Source organism: Chrysochloris asiatica, unplaced genomic scaffold, assembly GCF_000296735.1.
Source record: "Chrysochloris asiatica unplaced genomic scaffold, ChrAsi1.0 scaffold00122, whole genome shotgun sequence".
Lineage (NCBI taxonomy): Eukaryota > Metazoa > Chordata > Mammalia > Afrosoricida > Chrysochloridae > Chrysochloris > Chrysochloris asiatica.
In genome coordinates this window covers 3,501,546-3,519,579 of record NW_006408640.1, presented here as the reverse complement: position 1 = coordinate 3,519,579, position 18,034 = coordinate 3,501,546, and the positions used below count along the sequence as shown (strand labels likewise).

At 37.2% G+C, this 18,034-nt stretch overlaps 1 protein-coding gene across 2 annotated transcripts in view; it reads right to left on the bottom strand.

Annotated features, from left to right (window-relative positions):
- Window positions 1–18,034, bottom strand: part of GNAL (guanine nucleotide binding protein (G protein), alpha activating activity polypeptide, olfactory type) — a 248,630-nt gene that overhangs the window by 65,425 nt on the left and 165,171 nt on the right. For both annotated transcript variants that reach the window (XM_006868693.1, XM_006868692.1), the window contains exon 5: window positions 1,821–1,918. In XM_006868693.1, the coding sequence (XP_006868755.1) occupies window positions 1,821–1,918 (98 nt within the window). The remainder of the gene's footprint in view (window positions 1–1,820; window positions 1,919–18,034) is intronic.

Here is an 18,034-nt window from a genome sequence, read left to right as displayed (position 1 = left end):
TATATATATTAGTATTATTGCAAACTGTGCTAGAAATCCCAGTTGCCAGCATTGTCCTGTTATATCCTTCTAACCTCTTAATTATTATGCTTAAAAAAAATTATTGAGGTGAAATTCATGTGACACAAAAGTAACCATTGTAAAGTGAAAGAGTCAGTGGCATGTAGTACATTCATGTTGTGTAACCACCATGTCCACTAATTCAAAAGTATTTCTATCATTCCAAACTAAAACTCCTTCCCCAATAAGCAATTTCTAGTCAGTTCCCCAACCCCAACGAAACGCTGTAATTTACAACTCAATTCTGTCTTAACTTAGGGGCTATGAAATGAAATGTTAGTGAAAGAGTGAATGAGAACAGGAGGAACAAATGAAGGGCTCTTTGCTTTAGGCTGCACATACTATTACACCAGGGACAGTACTCCGAGTCTAAGTAGGTCTTGTTCTGAAGGAGTTCATAGATAAATTGTGGAGTGAATATTATTAAATAACATGAGGCTAATAAGGAGCTCTAGTAGCATAGTGGTTATGAATCGGGCTGCTAACCTCAGGTTCAGCAGTTTGAAACTACCAGCTATTATGCAGGAGAAAGATGAGGCTTTCTGATCCATAAAGATTTACAGCGTTGGAAACCCTGTACAGGGTCTCTATGAGTTGGAACCGACTCCATGGCACACTACTGCCAACAACTATAAAAATGTCTTTGCAAATATAAAGGGCATGGCCAACTCAAAGAGAGAATGCTGATTTAAAGCAAGTCTTGAAAGAAGTGTTAAGCATGGTGGAAAATTGTAACTTTAAAAATATTTCTTTAACTAATTAAACTTTTCATAAGTAAATAGCCTCCTTAGCATGCACTGTAGAGGATCACTGAAATTTTCTGTGATTTTCAGGTGTTTGAAGCTGGTCTGTGCTAAGAATGTGGCTTGATAGTACATTTTAAAATGTGTACTACAGGTTATTTAACACTTTTCTGTGCACCATGATTCTCTACTAGTAACATAATGTTTTAAAATAGCAGAAGAAAACAGAAAAATGGGTGTTTCATGGAGAAAAGTGAGCCAGCTTAGACCACAGAGTCCTTTTCTTAATTTATCTTTAATAAATTTTTAAAGTCAAGAGTTAACTTATTAATTATCTTGTATTTTCAAGGGTCTAGTTTACTTCTGCTATGTATGGGAGGATCATGTATAACTTTAAGTGCCTGCACTTGATAGTAGTAAATGCTGATATTATAAAAAAATTTTAATTTCAGGGTCTCTGCTCCAAAATGAAGAAACTCTCATGGCACAATGGTTGAACGCTTGGCTGAAAAGCTCAATTGAAAAGTTGGTGGTTTGGCAGTTTTTCACCCAGTGGTTCTGAGGATGAAGGCTTGTCAGTCTGCTCTTTTAAAGATGTCAGTATAGAAAATGCTATGAGGAAGTTCTACTCAGTCATATGGCTCACGATGATACTAAATGAATTTGACAACACCTAACAACAATAAGCTCTAAAATATGATAATTAATATTTCAACACATTATAATTTCCAAATATACCCAGGTCTCTATAGGATGAAAACAAAATAGACATGAAAACAACAATTAGAAAAGAATGAATAAAATTGTTCTCTTTTATCGCTGAAGCCCCTGGCTTCTACTGGATTTAAATTTTTTCATCTACTAAACATGTCTCATTTTAAAAGCTGATTTCTATAGTAAAATGTAAATTATTTGCTCCTTGATTCAAGATACTTTAGTAACAGGAGGAGGAGCACATCATCATAAACACAACCATACTGTACAAAGAGATGTGTAATGTATGCAAGAACCACTTACTATTGTGCACAGTCGATGAGCTGGTATTCATTCGATCTCTCAAAGCATGCCTTTACACCTTCATCATCCCAAAGCTTTTTCACATGGTCAAAGAATTCCTAAAATTCGAAAAAAAATTAGAAATTGAAAAACGCAATGCAATAATCTTTTAAGAAGCTAAAAGTAAAAAGAATCTGCAAAAATAAAGTGGTAAATGTTTTTTTATTCTTTGTTCATGCACTGTAAAATGCACAGGTTTTATGTTTAGTGTCATGAAAAACGTTAATGTTTGTGTTATCTCCACAACTTCAGAAAGTTCCCCAAAACAAAAAATTTTAACTCAAAAGTTAATGACAGTCACTATAAATGCAAACTAGCAGTATCACACAAACAAAAACACAACAGACATAAATGACAAGTAAATTCATGCATATCATTTACGCTCAGTTTAGTTGTATCAGTAAAGGGACAAAGAATAGCAGAATGCGTTAAAAAATAAAACCCATCAATCTTCCATCTACAAGAGACACACCTTAGATATAAAGACAAAAACAGACTAAAAAAATCAAAGGCTGTAAAACATGTATCAAGCTAACATAAATTAAAAATGAGCAAGAGTGACAATATTAATTTCTGATAAAATATACTTTAAGGGAAAAAATGGCATGAGTGTCAAGGAAGGGCATTATGCAATGATTAAAAGATCAAGTGAACATGAGGACACAGGCATAATATCTATGAACCCAATGAAAGGGTCTTAAAATACATAAATCAAATTTTAACAGAACTGAAGGAAGATATAAAGCACTTCACAGTAATAGGAGGAAATTTTAACATACCACATTTAATAATGCAAAGAGCAACTAGAAAGAATCACAATAAGAATATAGAGGAACTAAGAAACATAATCAAAGATAAATATCCTAGACATATATAGAACGCTCCAACCAACCATAGTATATGCATTTTTTTTCAGCACAAATGAAACATTCTCCAGAATAGACCATATATTAGACCATAAAACAAATCGAAATCACAATGCTATAAAATTAGAAATAAAAAAATAGGAACATCAAGGAAAAATACATCAACCACATGATAATGCCCTGCTTAACAAATACTGGGTAATATAAGAAATAAAAAATGAAATAAAAATTCTTTGAATCAAATGAGAATGGAAATACAACATACCCAAACCTTTGGACCCAGCAAAAGCAGTGCCCAGATGGTAATGTATGGCAATAAATGCACACACTGAAAATGCAGAAAGAACCAGAATCAATACATTAATCCAATGTCTCCAATAAGAAAAAAGAGCAGCAAAATAAGCTTACAGGTAACAGAAGAAAAGGAGATATTAAAGATTAGTGCAGAAATAAATGAAACAAAACCAGAAAAATAACCGAAAAACTCAACAAGACTAGAAGTTGCTTATTTGAGTGGATTGATAAAATTGACAAAGGCCTGGAAAATCTAACAAATACAAAGAAGATGCAAACAACACAGGTAAGAAATAAATATGTGACAACATAACAGAACCAACTGAAATAACAAACAGACTCATAACAAAAGAAGAAATTGTACAGGTCATTAAAAAGTCCCAACAAAAATATTACTAGCCTAGAGAGCTTCAGTGGTGAATTCACCAAACAGTCAGGGTGAAGGGACACTGATACTACTCAAACTATTCCAGAATACAGAAAAGGATGCAATATTTCTGAATTTAGTTTACAGAGCAAGCATAACCCTAATACCAAAACTAGGCAAAGATAGCACTGTAAAGAAAATTACTGACCAATACCCCTCATGAACAGAGACACTCTAAAAAAATCTTAGCCAATAGAGTCCAGCAAAATTTTTAAAAAAAGAATACATCATGACCAGATGGGATTCATACCAGGTTGGAACGATGGTTCTTCAACACAATCAGTGCAATCTACCATATAAATAAAACAAATGAAAAGAACCATGTGATCATAACAGTTAATGCAGAAAAGGCATTTGAAAAAATCCAATACCCATCCCTAATAAAAGCTCTCAACAAAATAGGAATACAAGAGAAATTCCTCAACATCATTATGGGTATAACTGGTGTGGTACTGCAGGATGAGCGCTGGACTGCCAGCCACAGGTCGGTGATTCAAACCCACCAGTCGCTCTTTGGAAACTCTATACAAGGTCACTACGAGTCAGAACTGACTCGATGTCACTTAACAATAATAATGGTCAACATTAGTCTTAATGGAGAGAGGTTGAAAGCATTCTCATCATGGATGGGAACTAAAAAAGGATATCTTTTATCACACTACTTTTATCACAATTTTATCAATATTGTGCTGGAAGTCTTAGAGCTATAAAGCAAAAAAGGAAAATACAAGGAAATCAAATTGGAAAAAATTATTTGTAAATAATATGATTATATATATTGATAGGGGAGCACTGGTGGAACTGTAAGATAAGCACTGGACTGTGTGGATCATAACAAAAAAGGTGGGCACTTCAAACCCATCAGTCCCTCTGAGGCAAAATGATGAGGCTTTCTGCTCCCATAAAGCTTCAGAAACTCTATATAGGGGTCACTATGAGTCAGAACCAATTCAACAATACCTAACAACAGCATACATGGATAAGGAGTCCTGGTGGTGGTTTGGATAAGCACTGGATTGCTAAACACAGGTCGGCAGTTTAAACCCATCAGTCACTTTATAGGAGAAAGATTAGACTCTATTCACATAACGATTTACATTCTCAGAAACCCTAACCGGATCACTATGAGTCAGAATCAACTTGATAGCACTGGGTTTGGTTTTGGTGTACAAAATCACAAAGACTCGGTAAAAAAATACACTGGAAGTAATTGAAAGATTTAGCAGTGTAGTAGGGTATAAGGTCAACATACAAAAATAAGTCAGATTTCTTTACACTAACAAAGAGGACTCTGTAAAGGAAACAATAGTATTTATAATAGCAGCCCAAACTTAGGACTAAATCTAACCAGAGCTACAAAAGACCTAAACAACAAAACCCACAAAACACTATAATAAACACAAAGACACCTGTATAAATGGAAGACTATAGTATACTCATGGATAGAAAGACTTAACATTGCGAAAATGTCAATACTACCTAGATTCTGTCATTAAAGAGGTGGAAAAATTAATCACTAATTTTATATTAACAAGATAGGGAAGAAATAAAAGATAAAAATGGATGTCAGAAGAGATTTTGAAACTTGCTATTGAACAAAGAGAAGCAAAAGTGACTGGAAGACATGATAAAGTAAAAGAGCTGAGAAGATTTCAAAAAGCAGCTCAAGGAAACTAAGTCAAGTTTTATAATGAAAAATGCAAAGATCTTTAGTTATAAAACCAAAAGAAAAGAACATGTTCAGTATTTGTTGAGATGAAAGAACTGAAGAAAAAGTTTAAGCCTCAGGTTGCAATATTGAAGGATTCTATGGGGAAAACATTGAAGGATACCAGAACCATAAAAAATAAAAATAAGATGGAAAAACTACACTGAGGCATTGCACGCACACACATACATACTTGGTTTATGTCCAGCCATTTCAAAATATAGCATACAATCAAGAACTGATGGTACTGAAGAAAGAAGTCCAAGCTGCACTGATGTGTTGGCAATATAAAAAAGGCTCCAAGAATTGATGAAATAAAAATTGAAATGTTTCAATAAACTGATGAAGAGCTAAAGGTGCTCATTTGTCTATACCATGAAATTTAGAAGACCTGAAAGTGATCCATACTTGTGCCCATTCCAAAAAAAGATGACCCAACAGAATGTGGAAATCATCAAACAATCTCATTAATATCACAGACAAACAAAATTTTCGTGAAAATCATTTTTAAATGATTGCAGCAATACAAATAACTGCCAGAAATTCATGCTGGATTTAGAAGACGGCAGAGAGAAAGGGACATCACTGCTGGCATTAGATGGATCTGGGCTGAAAGCAGAGAATACTAGAAAGCCACTTGTGCTTTATTGACTATACAAAGACATTCAACTATGACGATCATAACAAATCATGCATAACATTTTGAAGATTAGAAATTCCACAGCACTTAACTGGCTCATGAGGAACCTGACCAGTGACCAAGAGGTAGTTGTTCAAACAGAACAAGGGCATAGTAAATTATTTAAAATCAGGAAAGGTGTATTTTAGGTTTATATCCTTTCACATTACTTATTTAATTTGTATGCTAAACAAATAATCCAAGAAACTGAATTATACAAAAAATGTGGTATCAGGATTTGATGTGGTGATTCAGGATAATGCACTGGACCGCAAGGTTGGTGGTTCAAACTCACCAGCCCTCCACCCTATATAGGGTCGCTATGATTCAGAACTGACTCAACGTCACTTAACAACAACATTATTAACCTGTATGATATGCAGATGATACAACCTTGCTTGCTGGAATCAAATAGTACTTGAACTTCAATGTAAAGAAAACACCAATAAATAACATCATGATGAACAGAGGAAAAACTAAAATTTTTAACAACTTGATTCAATGACACCTGGAAGGTAAAGAAACTCCAGGTCAGCAAAGCACTAACTGAAGAAGAAAAAAGTAGGAGAACTCACACTTTCAATCTTAAAACCTACTACACAGCCATGGTTGTCCAAACAGCCTGGTACAGGTAGAATGACAGACACGTGGACCAGAAGAGCTGAATTGAGAATCTAGAAGTCAATAAATCCACCTATGGATGGCTGAAGGAGCCCTGGTAGCACAGTGGGTTACGTGTTGGGCTGCTAACTGCATGGTCAGCAGTTTGAGTCCAAAGGAGATAGGTGAGGCTTTTTGCTCCTGTAAAGATTTACAGCTTCAGAAACCCTATGCGGGGTTGCTATGAGTTAGAGTTGACTCCTTGGCACATAACCACCACCATGGACAGCTGGGAAATGCAAATGGTAAAACCTTACTTGCTGGAAGCAAAGAGGACTTGGGATACTTATTGATGAAGATCAAAAACCACAACATTCAGTATGTATTGTATCTCAATGTAAAGGAAACAAAAATCCTCACCACTGGACCGATAAATAATGGAGATAAATGGAGAAAAGATTGAAGTTGTCAAAGACTTCATTTTGCTTGGAACCACTATCAACACTCATAGAAATAATTGTCAAGAAATTAAGCAATGTATTGTATTAGGCAGATTTGCGGTACAAGACCTCTTTAAAGTGTTAACAAGCAAAGATAATCAGTTTGAGGACTAAGGTGTGCCTGATACAAGCCATGGCATTTTCACCTGTTTGTCATGCATGTGTAAGTTAGGTAATGAAAAATGAAGACCATAGAAGAATGGATGCACTTAAGTATGGTGTTGGGAAAGGATATTAAAAGTACCATGGACTTCTAGAAGAACAGATAAATCTGTCTTGGAATAAGTCAGCAAGAATGCTACTTAGAAGCCAAGATGGAGAGACTTTATCTCTCATATTTCTGAAATGTTATCAGAAGAGACCATTCCCTAGAGGAGGACATCATGCTTGGTAAAGTGAAGTGTCTGTGAAGAAGAGGAAAAGCCCCAATGGGATGGAATGACACAGTAGCAGCAACAATGGGCTCACACGTAACAACAAATTTGTTGTTTACTCTGTTATATTCTGTTGTGCACAGGGTCGCTATGAATTGACACCTATTTGATAGCACCCAATAACAACAATGGATTCCTGGTGTGGCGCTGTGGGTTAACGCGCCAGACCGCAAAGCCATTTGAACTGCAAGGTTGGCCGTTCAAGTTCAGGATTGCTATGGGTCAGAATTGACTCAATGGCACTTAACAACAACAATGGACAGCAGATATCTGATAAAGAGCCAAAACTCATGAAATGGGAAAGACAGTGTATCATTAACAAGTGTTATTGGTAAAACTGGGTATCCAGTTGCTGAATATGAAAACACGACTCATATCTCATACCATACACAAAGGTGATGGCTAAAAACCTAAATGTTAAGGCTTAAAATTTTACATCAAGATCATAAAAAAGGGGCAAACTTAGGGCTTCTAATGTATGAATACATACACTATCAAATGTACCTATCAAATGTGACTAAACATACACACACAGCAGAAGACAAACTAGATGACTGGTATTTCTTAAAAATTAGACACTTAATGGACATCAAAATATTTTGCAAAAAGAGAAATCACAGACTGGGAAAATTTTTTGGCACTAACATTCTGAAGAAGGCACTAATGTTTAAAATTTATAGAAAACTACAATACTTCCACAAGAAAAAGACAAATAATCCAATATTAAAATGGGCAGAGAATATGAACAAACTTCAGCAAAGAAGACATTCAGGAGGCCAACAAACATGAAGAAATGCTCGTGATCATTAGCCATTTGAGAGATGAAATAAAAACAATGAGATATCATCTCACACCAGCATTAATAGTAATGTTGTTTCTTAAAAAACAGAAACAGAAAACAACAAATTCTGGTGAGGGCGTGGAGACACTGGAATCCTCATACACTGCTGGTGGGACTATAAAATGGTGTAACCACTGGAAAATTTTTTTTAAAGTTGGAAAGAGAAATACCATATGATTCAGCAATCCATATGCATGACACAAATAGATATATGCACACCCATGTACATGAGATAAAGTCTCGCCATCTTCACTTGAAGGAACATTCTGGCTGTACTTCTTCCAACACAGATATGTTCATTCTTCTGGCAGTCCTTGGCATAATCAACGGCATCAGTTCTTCTTCTGTCTTTCTTATTCATTGTCCAGTTTTTGCATGAATGTGTGGCAAATGAAAATACCACAGTTTAGGGCAGAACTTAGTCTTCAAAGTGACATCTTTGCTTTTTAGCACTTTAAAGTGATCTTTTGCAGCAGATTTTTACATGGGCAACTGTTGTTACATGGGCTTTAATTATGGATCCAAGTGAAGATACCATAAGATCTATATAGGAACCCAATCCTGTATTTCCAAATTGTAATCTCACAACACAACTCTGATAAGCTATGCTAAAGAACTATGTAAATCTATCCTATAGGGATGGAAATAGATCATTTTTAAGTTTTGTTTTTCTTCACAAAATCAATTTTTTTCTCTTTTGCTTTTTCTCTTCACAATACTCCCACTCCTACTCCTAAGAGTCTGTCTGTAAAATCCCAATTCTCAGAGAAAATTGTGCACTTGAAGTATACCAAAGAGACTTGCAAGAGAAACTTATTTGTGTGGGAACAGAAATAAAATAATAGGTATTTTCATTTGGGAAAAAAAGATTCAAAGAATCACGACTTTAGTCTTTACTTCCAGACAAGGTTCTAAGTTATCTGACAAACATTTCCCTAGGAGCACTGAGTATGAATTATATAACATTTAAAGGCATTATTCTTATTCTTGATGTTTTTAATCATTCTGAATTCTTTCTGCTTTATGTATTGCAATGCAAAAAGGAGAAAAGAGATTTCTTTTGGGGACAAATGTCTGTAAAAGTAGGCTTACTATATTCTTATTGATGACTATAGTTAAATTATATATATATTTGGGGGATTTTAGTGTAAAACACACTAAAAACATCTAATGAAGAACCACAAGACAACATTCATGCTGGTGTGAACAGTTTGGTATTTGAGTGCCAGTTTTAAATCCCATCTGTGTGGCTTCTTAACTATACGATGGCTCTGCTTCTTCATGTGGTCCAAGGGGGCCTAACAATACTTCAGGGAAGAGGTGGGAACCATTGAGTGGACTGACTATAATGCAGGTGATAGCCGGAGCCAGGTGAATACAGAAGTGTTTAGGTAAGAGGCTGTGGGGACACTGAAGGAGACAATGTGAGGAGGTGAAAGACAAGATGCCATGGTTCAATAGGGTTGCAGGTTCAGTACAGTCAATGGTGGAATCAGCAGTGCAACATGTAGGTGCGAGTTCATGGGGAACATCACAGGAAAGGGTCCTTTGACTTTGGATAAAGGGAAGTACCTGTGGCCAGACCTGTCAAATCTCCACAGGTCAAGAAGAAAACACATGGTGAAGGAACAGAGCATTAGCTTGGAAGTTGAGTTCTAGAAACATATGCAGAGACCTGTGGGGTGTGAAGCTGGGGTTCTGATATGGATGGTAGAGATTTCTGAAGGGAAAGATACAGGAAAGTAGGGAAGGAGACGTGTCAGAGTCCACAACACAAGGCAGAGCATGGCCTGGCAGTGCTTTGAAGTGAACACTAGTTGAAAGGGGCATGGCTGTTACACACCCTTATTGTTGTTGTTAAGTGCCATTGAGTCGGTTCTGACCCATAGTGACCCTATATAAGTTTTCTGAGGTGTGACTGGTGAGCTTGAACCACCAACCTTGCAGTTCAAACAGCTTTGCAGTCTGGCGTATTAGTCCACAGGTCCACACCAGGACACCAGGACACACCCTTACTCATGCTTTTTTAAAAACCTTCAATCACTTTAATTTCCTGGCTCTGCAACAGTCTTTCAAAGCTTTCAGGAAAGCACCACCCCCTCCCCTCAGCTAACGTCCAGAGTTAGACACTTGGTTGCTTGTTAATAGAGTTAAGATTAATAACTAGAGACACGCAGCAGGATAATGCACTGGACCACAAGGAACTTTGAGGCAGATTCAGGAAGCAGTGAAGACACTTTTCGGAAACCCTCTACAGGGTAGCTCCCAGCTGTCTTTGGAAACCTTATACAGGATTGCTGAGTTGGCACCGACTCAACAAGGGAAACATGCTGCAAGGGCTGCAGGTACAGGGCCCACAGGGCATGTATTGAGGTGGAGAGGGGGCAAGGAGGGGGTATCCAGGAGGGCAGCCATACCTCTGGTTCAGTCACAGATGTGTGACTCTGACCCATCCTCACCCACCGTCACCTCGGCATACACTCAAACTACAGCTGACTTCCAGTGTGAGTTCTGAGCGTAAGTCCTGACTTTATACCCCATACCCCAAATCAACAGATGGAGCCCTCAGTGGGAACCAATGATACCAGATTGTGTTGTGAAAGTGCAGTCCCCTAAGTGTTGCGACTTGCCGTGTAGGTAACAGTTACAGGAAACTTAAAACCTAGCACTTCATTGGAAGGATAAGGTGGTTCAAATTTCTACATGTACAGAAAAGGGAAGCATTTAAGGACAGCCACTGAGTTACACCCAAATTCTGCAGTAGCTGTTCCTCTAGAGTAAGATCAAAAACAACAGGGAAATTTTTTTCCTGTGGCGCTAAGGAGACCACCACACATCTGTCAGTTTGTCGTATTGTGGTGGCTTGTGAGTTGCTGTGATTCTGGAAGCTATGCCACCCGTAATTTAAATACCAGCAGGGTCACCCATGGTGGAGAGGTTTCAGATGAGTTGCCAAACAAAGACAGACTAGGAAGATGGAGTGACGAACTACTTCTGAATATTTAATCACTGAAAACCTTATGAATAGCAGAGAAACACTGTCAGAAAGAAGTAAAAGGTCAAAATGGATGTCAGAAGAGACACTGAAACTTGCTATCCAGTGTAGCGATGCTAAAACAAATGGAAGAAATGAGGAGGTCCAAGAGCTGAAAAGAAAATTTCAAAGATCAGCTCGAGAAGATAAAGCCAAGTATTACAACAAAATGTGCAAAGATCTGGAGTCAGAAAACCAAAAAGGAAGAACACGGTCAGCATTTCTCTAGCTGAGTTAACTGAAGAAAAAATTCAAGCCTCGACTTTTGTTATTGAAAGATTCTCTGGGCAAATTATTGAATGATGCAGAAAGCATCAAGAGAAGATGGAAGGAATACACAGAATCACTGTACCAAAAGGAAATGGTTAATGTTCAGCCATTTCAAGAGGTAGCATATGATCAAGAGCCAATGATATTGAAGGAGGAAGTCCAAGGTGCATTGAAGGAATTGGCAAAGAACAAGGCACCAGGAATTGATGAAATAAAAATGGAAATCTTTCAAGAAAGTGAGGTGGCACAGGAGGCACTCACTCATCCCTGTCAAGAAATTTGGAAGACAACTACCTGGCCGATTGATTGGAAGAGATTTGTATTTGTACCCATTCCAAAGAGAGGTGACCCAACGGAATGCGGAAATCATCAGACAATATCTTTGATATCCTATGCAAGTACAGTTTTACTAAAAGTAATACAGAAATAGCTACAAGTATAAACTGACTGAAAACTTTCAGAGGTTCAAGCTGGATTCAGAAGAGGCTGTGGAAAGAGGGATATCATTGCTGATGTCTGATGGATCTTGGCTGAAAGCAGAGAATATCAGAAAGATGTTTACCTGTACTTTATTGACTACACAAAGGCTTTCGATTTGTGAGGATCATAACAAGCTATGGACAACATTGTGAAGTATGAGTAGTCCTGAACACTTAATTGTGAACTTAATTGTGCTCATGAGGAATCTGTACATGGACCAACAATTAGTTGTTCGAACAGAACATGGGAACACTGAATGGTTTCAAATTAATAAAGGTGTGCGACAAGGTTGCATTCTTTCACCATACTTATTTATCCTGTATGCTGAGTAAATAATCTGAAAATCTGGGTTCTATGAAGAAAAACATGGCATCAGGATTGGAGGAAGACTCATTAACAACCTGCGCTATGCAGATGATACAACCTTGCTTGCTGAAAGTGAAAAAGACTAAAAATATTTACTGATGAAGATCAAAGTGCACAGCCTTCGTTATTGATTGCGTCTCAATGTAAAGAAAACAAAAATCCTCACCACTGGACCAATAAACAACATTCTTATCAGTGGAGAAAAGATTGAAGTTGTCAAGGACTTTATTCTTGGTGGGTCAACTATCAACACTCATGGAAGCAGCAGTAAAGAAATCAGGCAAATCTGCTGCACAAGACCTTTTTAAAGTGTTGAAGAGCAAAGATGTCAGCTTGAAGACTAAAGAGTGCCTGACCCAAACCATGGTATTTTCAATAGCCTCATATGCATGCGAAAGCTGGACAGTGAATAAGGAAGATCATAGAAGAATTGATGCTTTTGAGTTATGGTGTAGGAGAAGAATATTGAATGTGCCATGGGTTGCCAAAAGAACCAATAGACACATTTTGGAAGAAGTGTAGCTAGAGTGCTCCTTGGAGGCCAAGATGACCAAACTTCATCTCTCATACTTGGGACATATTGTCAGGAAGGACCAGTCACTGGAGAAGGATACCATGTTTGGTAAGGTGGAGGGTCAGAGAAAAAGAGGAAGACCCCCAGTGAGATCGACTGGCCAAGTGGCAGCATCAATGGGTCAAGTGTGACAACGATAGTGTGGTTGGCAGAGGATCGGGCAGGGTTTCATTCTGCTGTGCATAAGGTCACTATGAGTGGGTACTGACTTGATGGCACCTAACAACAACAACAAAAATGAGACATCCTCTTCTTTTTTCATGGGGCATTTACAGGTAATCAGTGCCTTACAATAAGTTACTTAGAACCACACCTTTTTTTTGTTTTGTTTTTGGTATATCTTACTATGTTAGGTGTGGTGCTGCGGGTTAATGTGATAGACTGCAAAGTCAGTTTGAACCATAAGGTCGGCGGATCAAATTCACAAGTCGCTCCTCAAAAACACTATACAGGGTCACTATCGATCGGAACCGAAGGCACTTAACAACAACTGTGTATGGAAGGGGCACTGGTAGTTTAGTAGGTTACTGGTTGGCTGCTAACCACAATGTCAGCAGCTAGAATCCTTCAGTGGCTCAGAGGTAGAAAGATGAGGCTTTTTGCTCCCATAAAGACTTACAGCTTCGGAAATCTGATATAGGGTCGCTATGAGTCAGAACAGACTCATTGGCACTTAACAACAAAAACAATTATGTGTGGAGTCCTGGTGTGTGCTGTAGGCGTCTTAGAAACTCTATATAAGGTCTATGAATCAGAACAAATAGGTTGACACTTAACAATAACAACATTGTGTGTAATTTACTGATGTTATCATTCTCTAATGTTCTGCTCAAAATACTGTCATATATATTGTTAGCCACAGTTGGTGGTTCAAACTGGAAAAAGAAGAGGCTGTCTTACAGATTAATAGAGGCTCTATGAGTGTTAATTGGCTGGATCACAGTGGGTTTGGTTTGGTTTGGTTTTAGCAACCAAATCAAGGGAATCAGTTGCTTGAAAACATGTGCCCAAATGCTGATCAATTTGCTAAAGTGGATAGGCAGATTTTGGAAGCAGTGAGATGTTACAGAAATATATACAAAGAATAAAAAATGGAAAAGGACCATGAAGACAACTCTCATTAATTTTCTGACTAGAACTGCCATCCTAATTTCCAGGAATAATCCAGATCATGCGGAACCTCCCACAAACAGCATTATTACTGCATCAGATAAAATGTCAATCTTGTCCAATAGGTCTTCATTGTTAGAGTTAATTATAATGATTTTAATACATATTTTATATACATATGTATTCAAATATATCTATAAGTTTATAGGGAGTCCTGGTGTGGTGCTGGAAAGTAAGGACTCATACCCACCAGCCACTCCTCGGAAACTCGATAAAGGGTCACTACGAGTCGTAATGGACTTGATGGCACTTAACCGTCATCAACAATAATGTAAGATTATGTGTAACGTTTTCCACCCCTACAGATAAGTAATTATCCAAATTGTAATATACTGATAATAAAAGGTAATAATCATGAAAATTACAAAAAAGAAAAAGGCATTAGACTTAACAACTGAGTTGATAGAATAGAATCCTGTCCTAAATTGGGCATTGCCTGTACTTTAAACAATTTCTAAACTCGTCTACCTTTTTAAAAACTGTATATTTGTTGTTGTTGAGTGCCATCAAGTCAGTTCCAACTCACAGCAACCATTTATAAGGTTTCCGATGTGTGACTGGTGAGTGTGAAATGCAGACCTTGTGATTTAACCAACCTTGTGGTCTGTGCTTATTCTACAGTGCCACACCAGGATTACAAATCTAAACCCCTTAAAAAGTCTAAACAAGGTTCTTGTCAGCTTTACAAGTGAATAATGTCTTTCTCAAAGACCCATGAGTCATCTTTTTGCAATGGAATAATCTGGAAAGATGACATCCTATTTCCCAGACTCCAGTGGAGTGTAGGAGCGACTCAGCAGGTGCCTTTGTCTAATTTGCAAAATGATCTCCTGTCATACATTTATTTTTCCTTTGGAAAAATAAGTGGATACCAAAACTACTAGATAAATTTAGGATTAACTATATGTATAAATTTGGAAGAAGGATGTGGCTTTCTGTTCACATAAAGACTTACAGCCTCGGAAACTACAGTGTCGTTATGTCAGAACCAACTTGATGGCATGCAACAAGAACATATGTGTAAAACGATGCAGTCAGTTCTCTTGCTTGAGACTGATTTACTGTTTATCTTGAGAATGTGTATAAAATGGGTCCTTATCTGCCTGGCTATAGCGAGGCCTTTCTGTCTTTGCAATCTTGTTAGTGCATTGCCTCTGATGCATCACATTCTGGTTTAATGTTATTTTATTTCTCACTCATTTTTCTGAAGATATTTTCTGAATTGGAAGCAGACTTTGTTTTTAGTGATATTTTTCCAACACTGGCATGAAAGAAAAATAAAATTCATAAAAAACACCAAATAGTTTATAATCTTATCCTTGTGCATTTGTACTAATCTTTTACAGTTAGATTTTTATTTATTTATTTTCTTAAAATCGACTTGATTTCCTATTCATTTGGAAGTTCTGTGACTACATTATTCCCTCTTTAAAAATAATTTCTGTTTGTTACTGTTGTTTCAACTGATAGGTCTAGTTCCCTATTTTCAGTCTTATAGGTTTGCTTTGGCTTGGATTATTTCTATATCTGGGTTGAGTTCTGAGAGATATTGCCATGTATGTTAATCTCAGGTTGTTGTTGATACTCCCTTTAGTAATTTTTATAAGGTTGATCTTGTTTTTACAAATTCTTTTAATTTTTGTTTATCTAGAAATGTTCTAATTTTGCCGTCATATTTGATGGACAGTTTTGTTAGGTATATGATTCTTGGTTGGTGACTTTTTTATTTCAGACTTTTACACATTTTATACCATTGTCTTTTTGCCTTCATGGTTTCTGCTGGGAAATCAGAGTTTAATCTTATTAGTTTTCCTTTGTAGGTAACTTTTTGTTTTTCCTGAGCTGTTCTTGGGAGTCTTGGTTTTGAAAAGTTTGATTGTGTCTTGGTGATTTTCTCTTGGTGTCTATCTTGTTTGGAGTTTTTTCAACTTCTTGGATGCATATCTTCTCATCTTTCATGACATTAGGGAAATTTTCTTCCAAGAACCCTTCAACAATTTTCTCAGTGGATTTTTTTTGGGTCTCTTCCTGTTCTGGATTCCAATCACAATTCATCTTGATAGTGTCACACATAAATCTTAGACTTTCTTCAGATTTTTTTTTTCTTTTCTTTTCTATAAGTTAGCTCCTATAGCAGATGAATACTGAGAGATTTGTCTCTTAGTTCACTATTTCTACCTTCCATTGATTCAGTCCTGCTTCTTTTCCTTTTCAATTTATTACCTATTGCTAAAGTCTTAGCATTAATCTTCTGGTTTTGCTTTGTTTTCTCTTTGCCTATGTTGTCCTTAATTTCATCTGCAGCTTTCTTGGAGTTTTCTCAGTGTGTTGAAAGTACATCATTCTTTTAAGTTATTTATCAGATAGTTCTGATACCATTTCTGGTATTATATTTTCTCAATACATTTTGGTCATTCGAGACACTAAGTTTCTTTGTGTAACCTGAAATTGTCTGTTTTCTCTGAGATATTGTAATGTCATATTTATATTTAATTGATGACTATATTTTGGTGCTATTCTCAGTCACTTAATGCTTGTCTCTTGGTGGATGTGATAGTGGAAGTGTGTACACAGCTGTCTTTTCACTGTTTGGGTAGTGCAGTTCAGGAAGGTTTTCTGATATTGCTTGCTGATTATCATTGATTAAGTGGTACAGGACAGGAATGAATAGTGGTACATGCTCAGTGGATGGAGCTGCAGGATGTGGCTGGGTCATATGGGCACGCATCTTGTCTCCCCAAACCAAACATCAGCAATGAGAGAGCTAATGGGACAAAATTCATGTGCCTGCAGACATGGGGGTGTATGGTTATCTCCTGATCCCAGGCAGAGTAGAAGCTACACAGGAAGGGGTTGGCTGCTGGATAGATGAGTGTGAGGACTGATCATGCCCTTGGCTACCAGGAGGATATGGGGAACAATGGAGAACAACATTCACCTCACTGCCAACCTCCAGTATTCATCCTGTGCTACCAAGCTGCTATATTGACAGCCACCTGTTCCATGCCAGCCAACAGCCTGCCTATATGTCTTCTCTCTTGCTGATCCTGCTCAGTTTCCTCTTCCAGTTGGTACTCAATTACTTCTATATCTTATCCTCTGAAGCTCAGGATTCTAGGATCACCATGTGCTTCTGTTTTACTTAGTTTCCCATATAATTGTTGCAGAGGGTGTGCTTAGCACATCTTGCCAATGCTGAGATTCTCTGACTTTAAGTTTTACATTTTTCTCCTCTCTCTTTTTAAATAACAGTTTTAATGAGATACAATCCATATACCATACACCTATTTATATTATAATTTATTTATTTATTTTTTACATCTAGTCCTCTTCACTTACAGTAAATAAGGTTGTGTTAGCTGCATATCGTAGGCTGTTAATGAGTCTTCCTTCATCCGATCCTCATGCCGTGTTTCTCTTTGTATATTACAGCATCTGTAATTATCTGCTCAACATACAGATTAGATAAGTATCCTGAAAGGATACAGACCTGACATACACCTTTCCTGATAGAAAATCGCACAGTCGTCCCTTCTTCTGTTTGAACAACTGCCTCTTGTTCTATGTAGAGGTTCCAAACGAGTACAATTCAGTGTTCTGGAATTCTCATTATTCTCAAAGTTATCCAAAAAAATTTTTATGTTCCACACAGGTAAACATCTTTCTGGTAGTCTCTGTATTCAGGCAAGATCTATCTGATATCAGCAATGAAATCCCTCATTCTATGCTCTTTTCTGAGTCTGGATGGGAGTACTGGCAGTGCCTAGTTGATATCCTACTGCTGCAACCACTTTTGAATTATCTTCAGCAAAAGTTTACTTGTGTCTGATATTTGTGATATGTTGTTGTTGTTGTTAAGTGCCGTCGAGTCGGTTCCGACCCATAGCGACCCTGTACAGGGTTTCCGAGGCTGTAAATCTTTACGGGAGCAG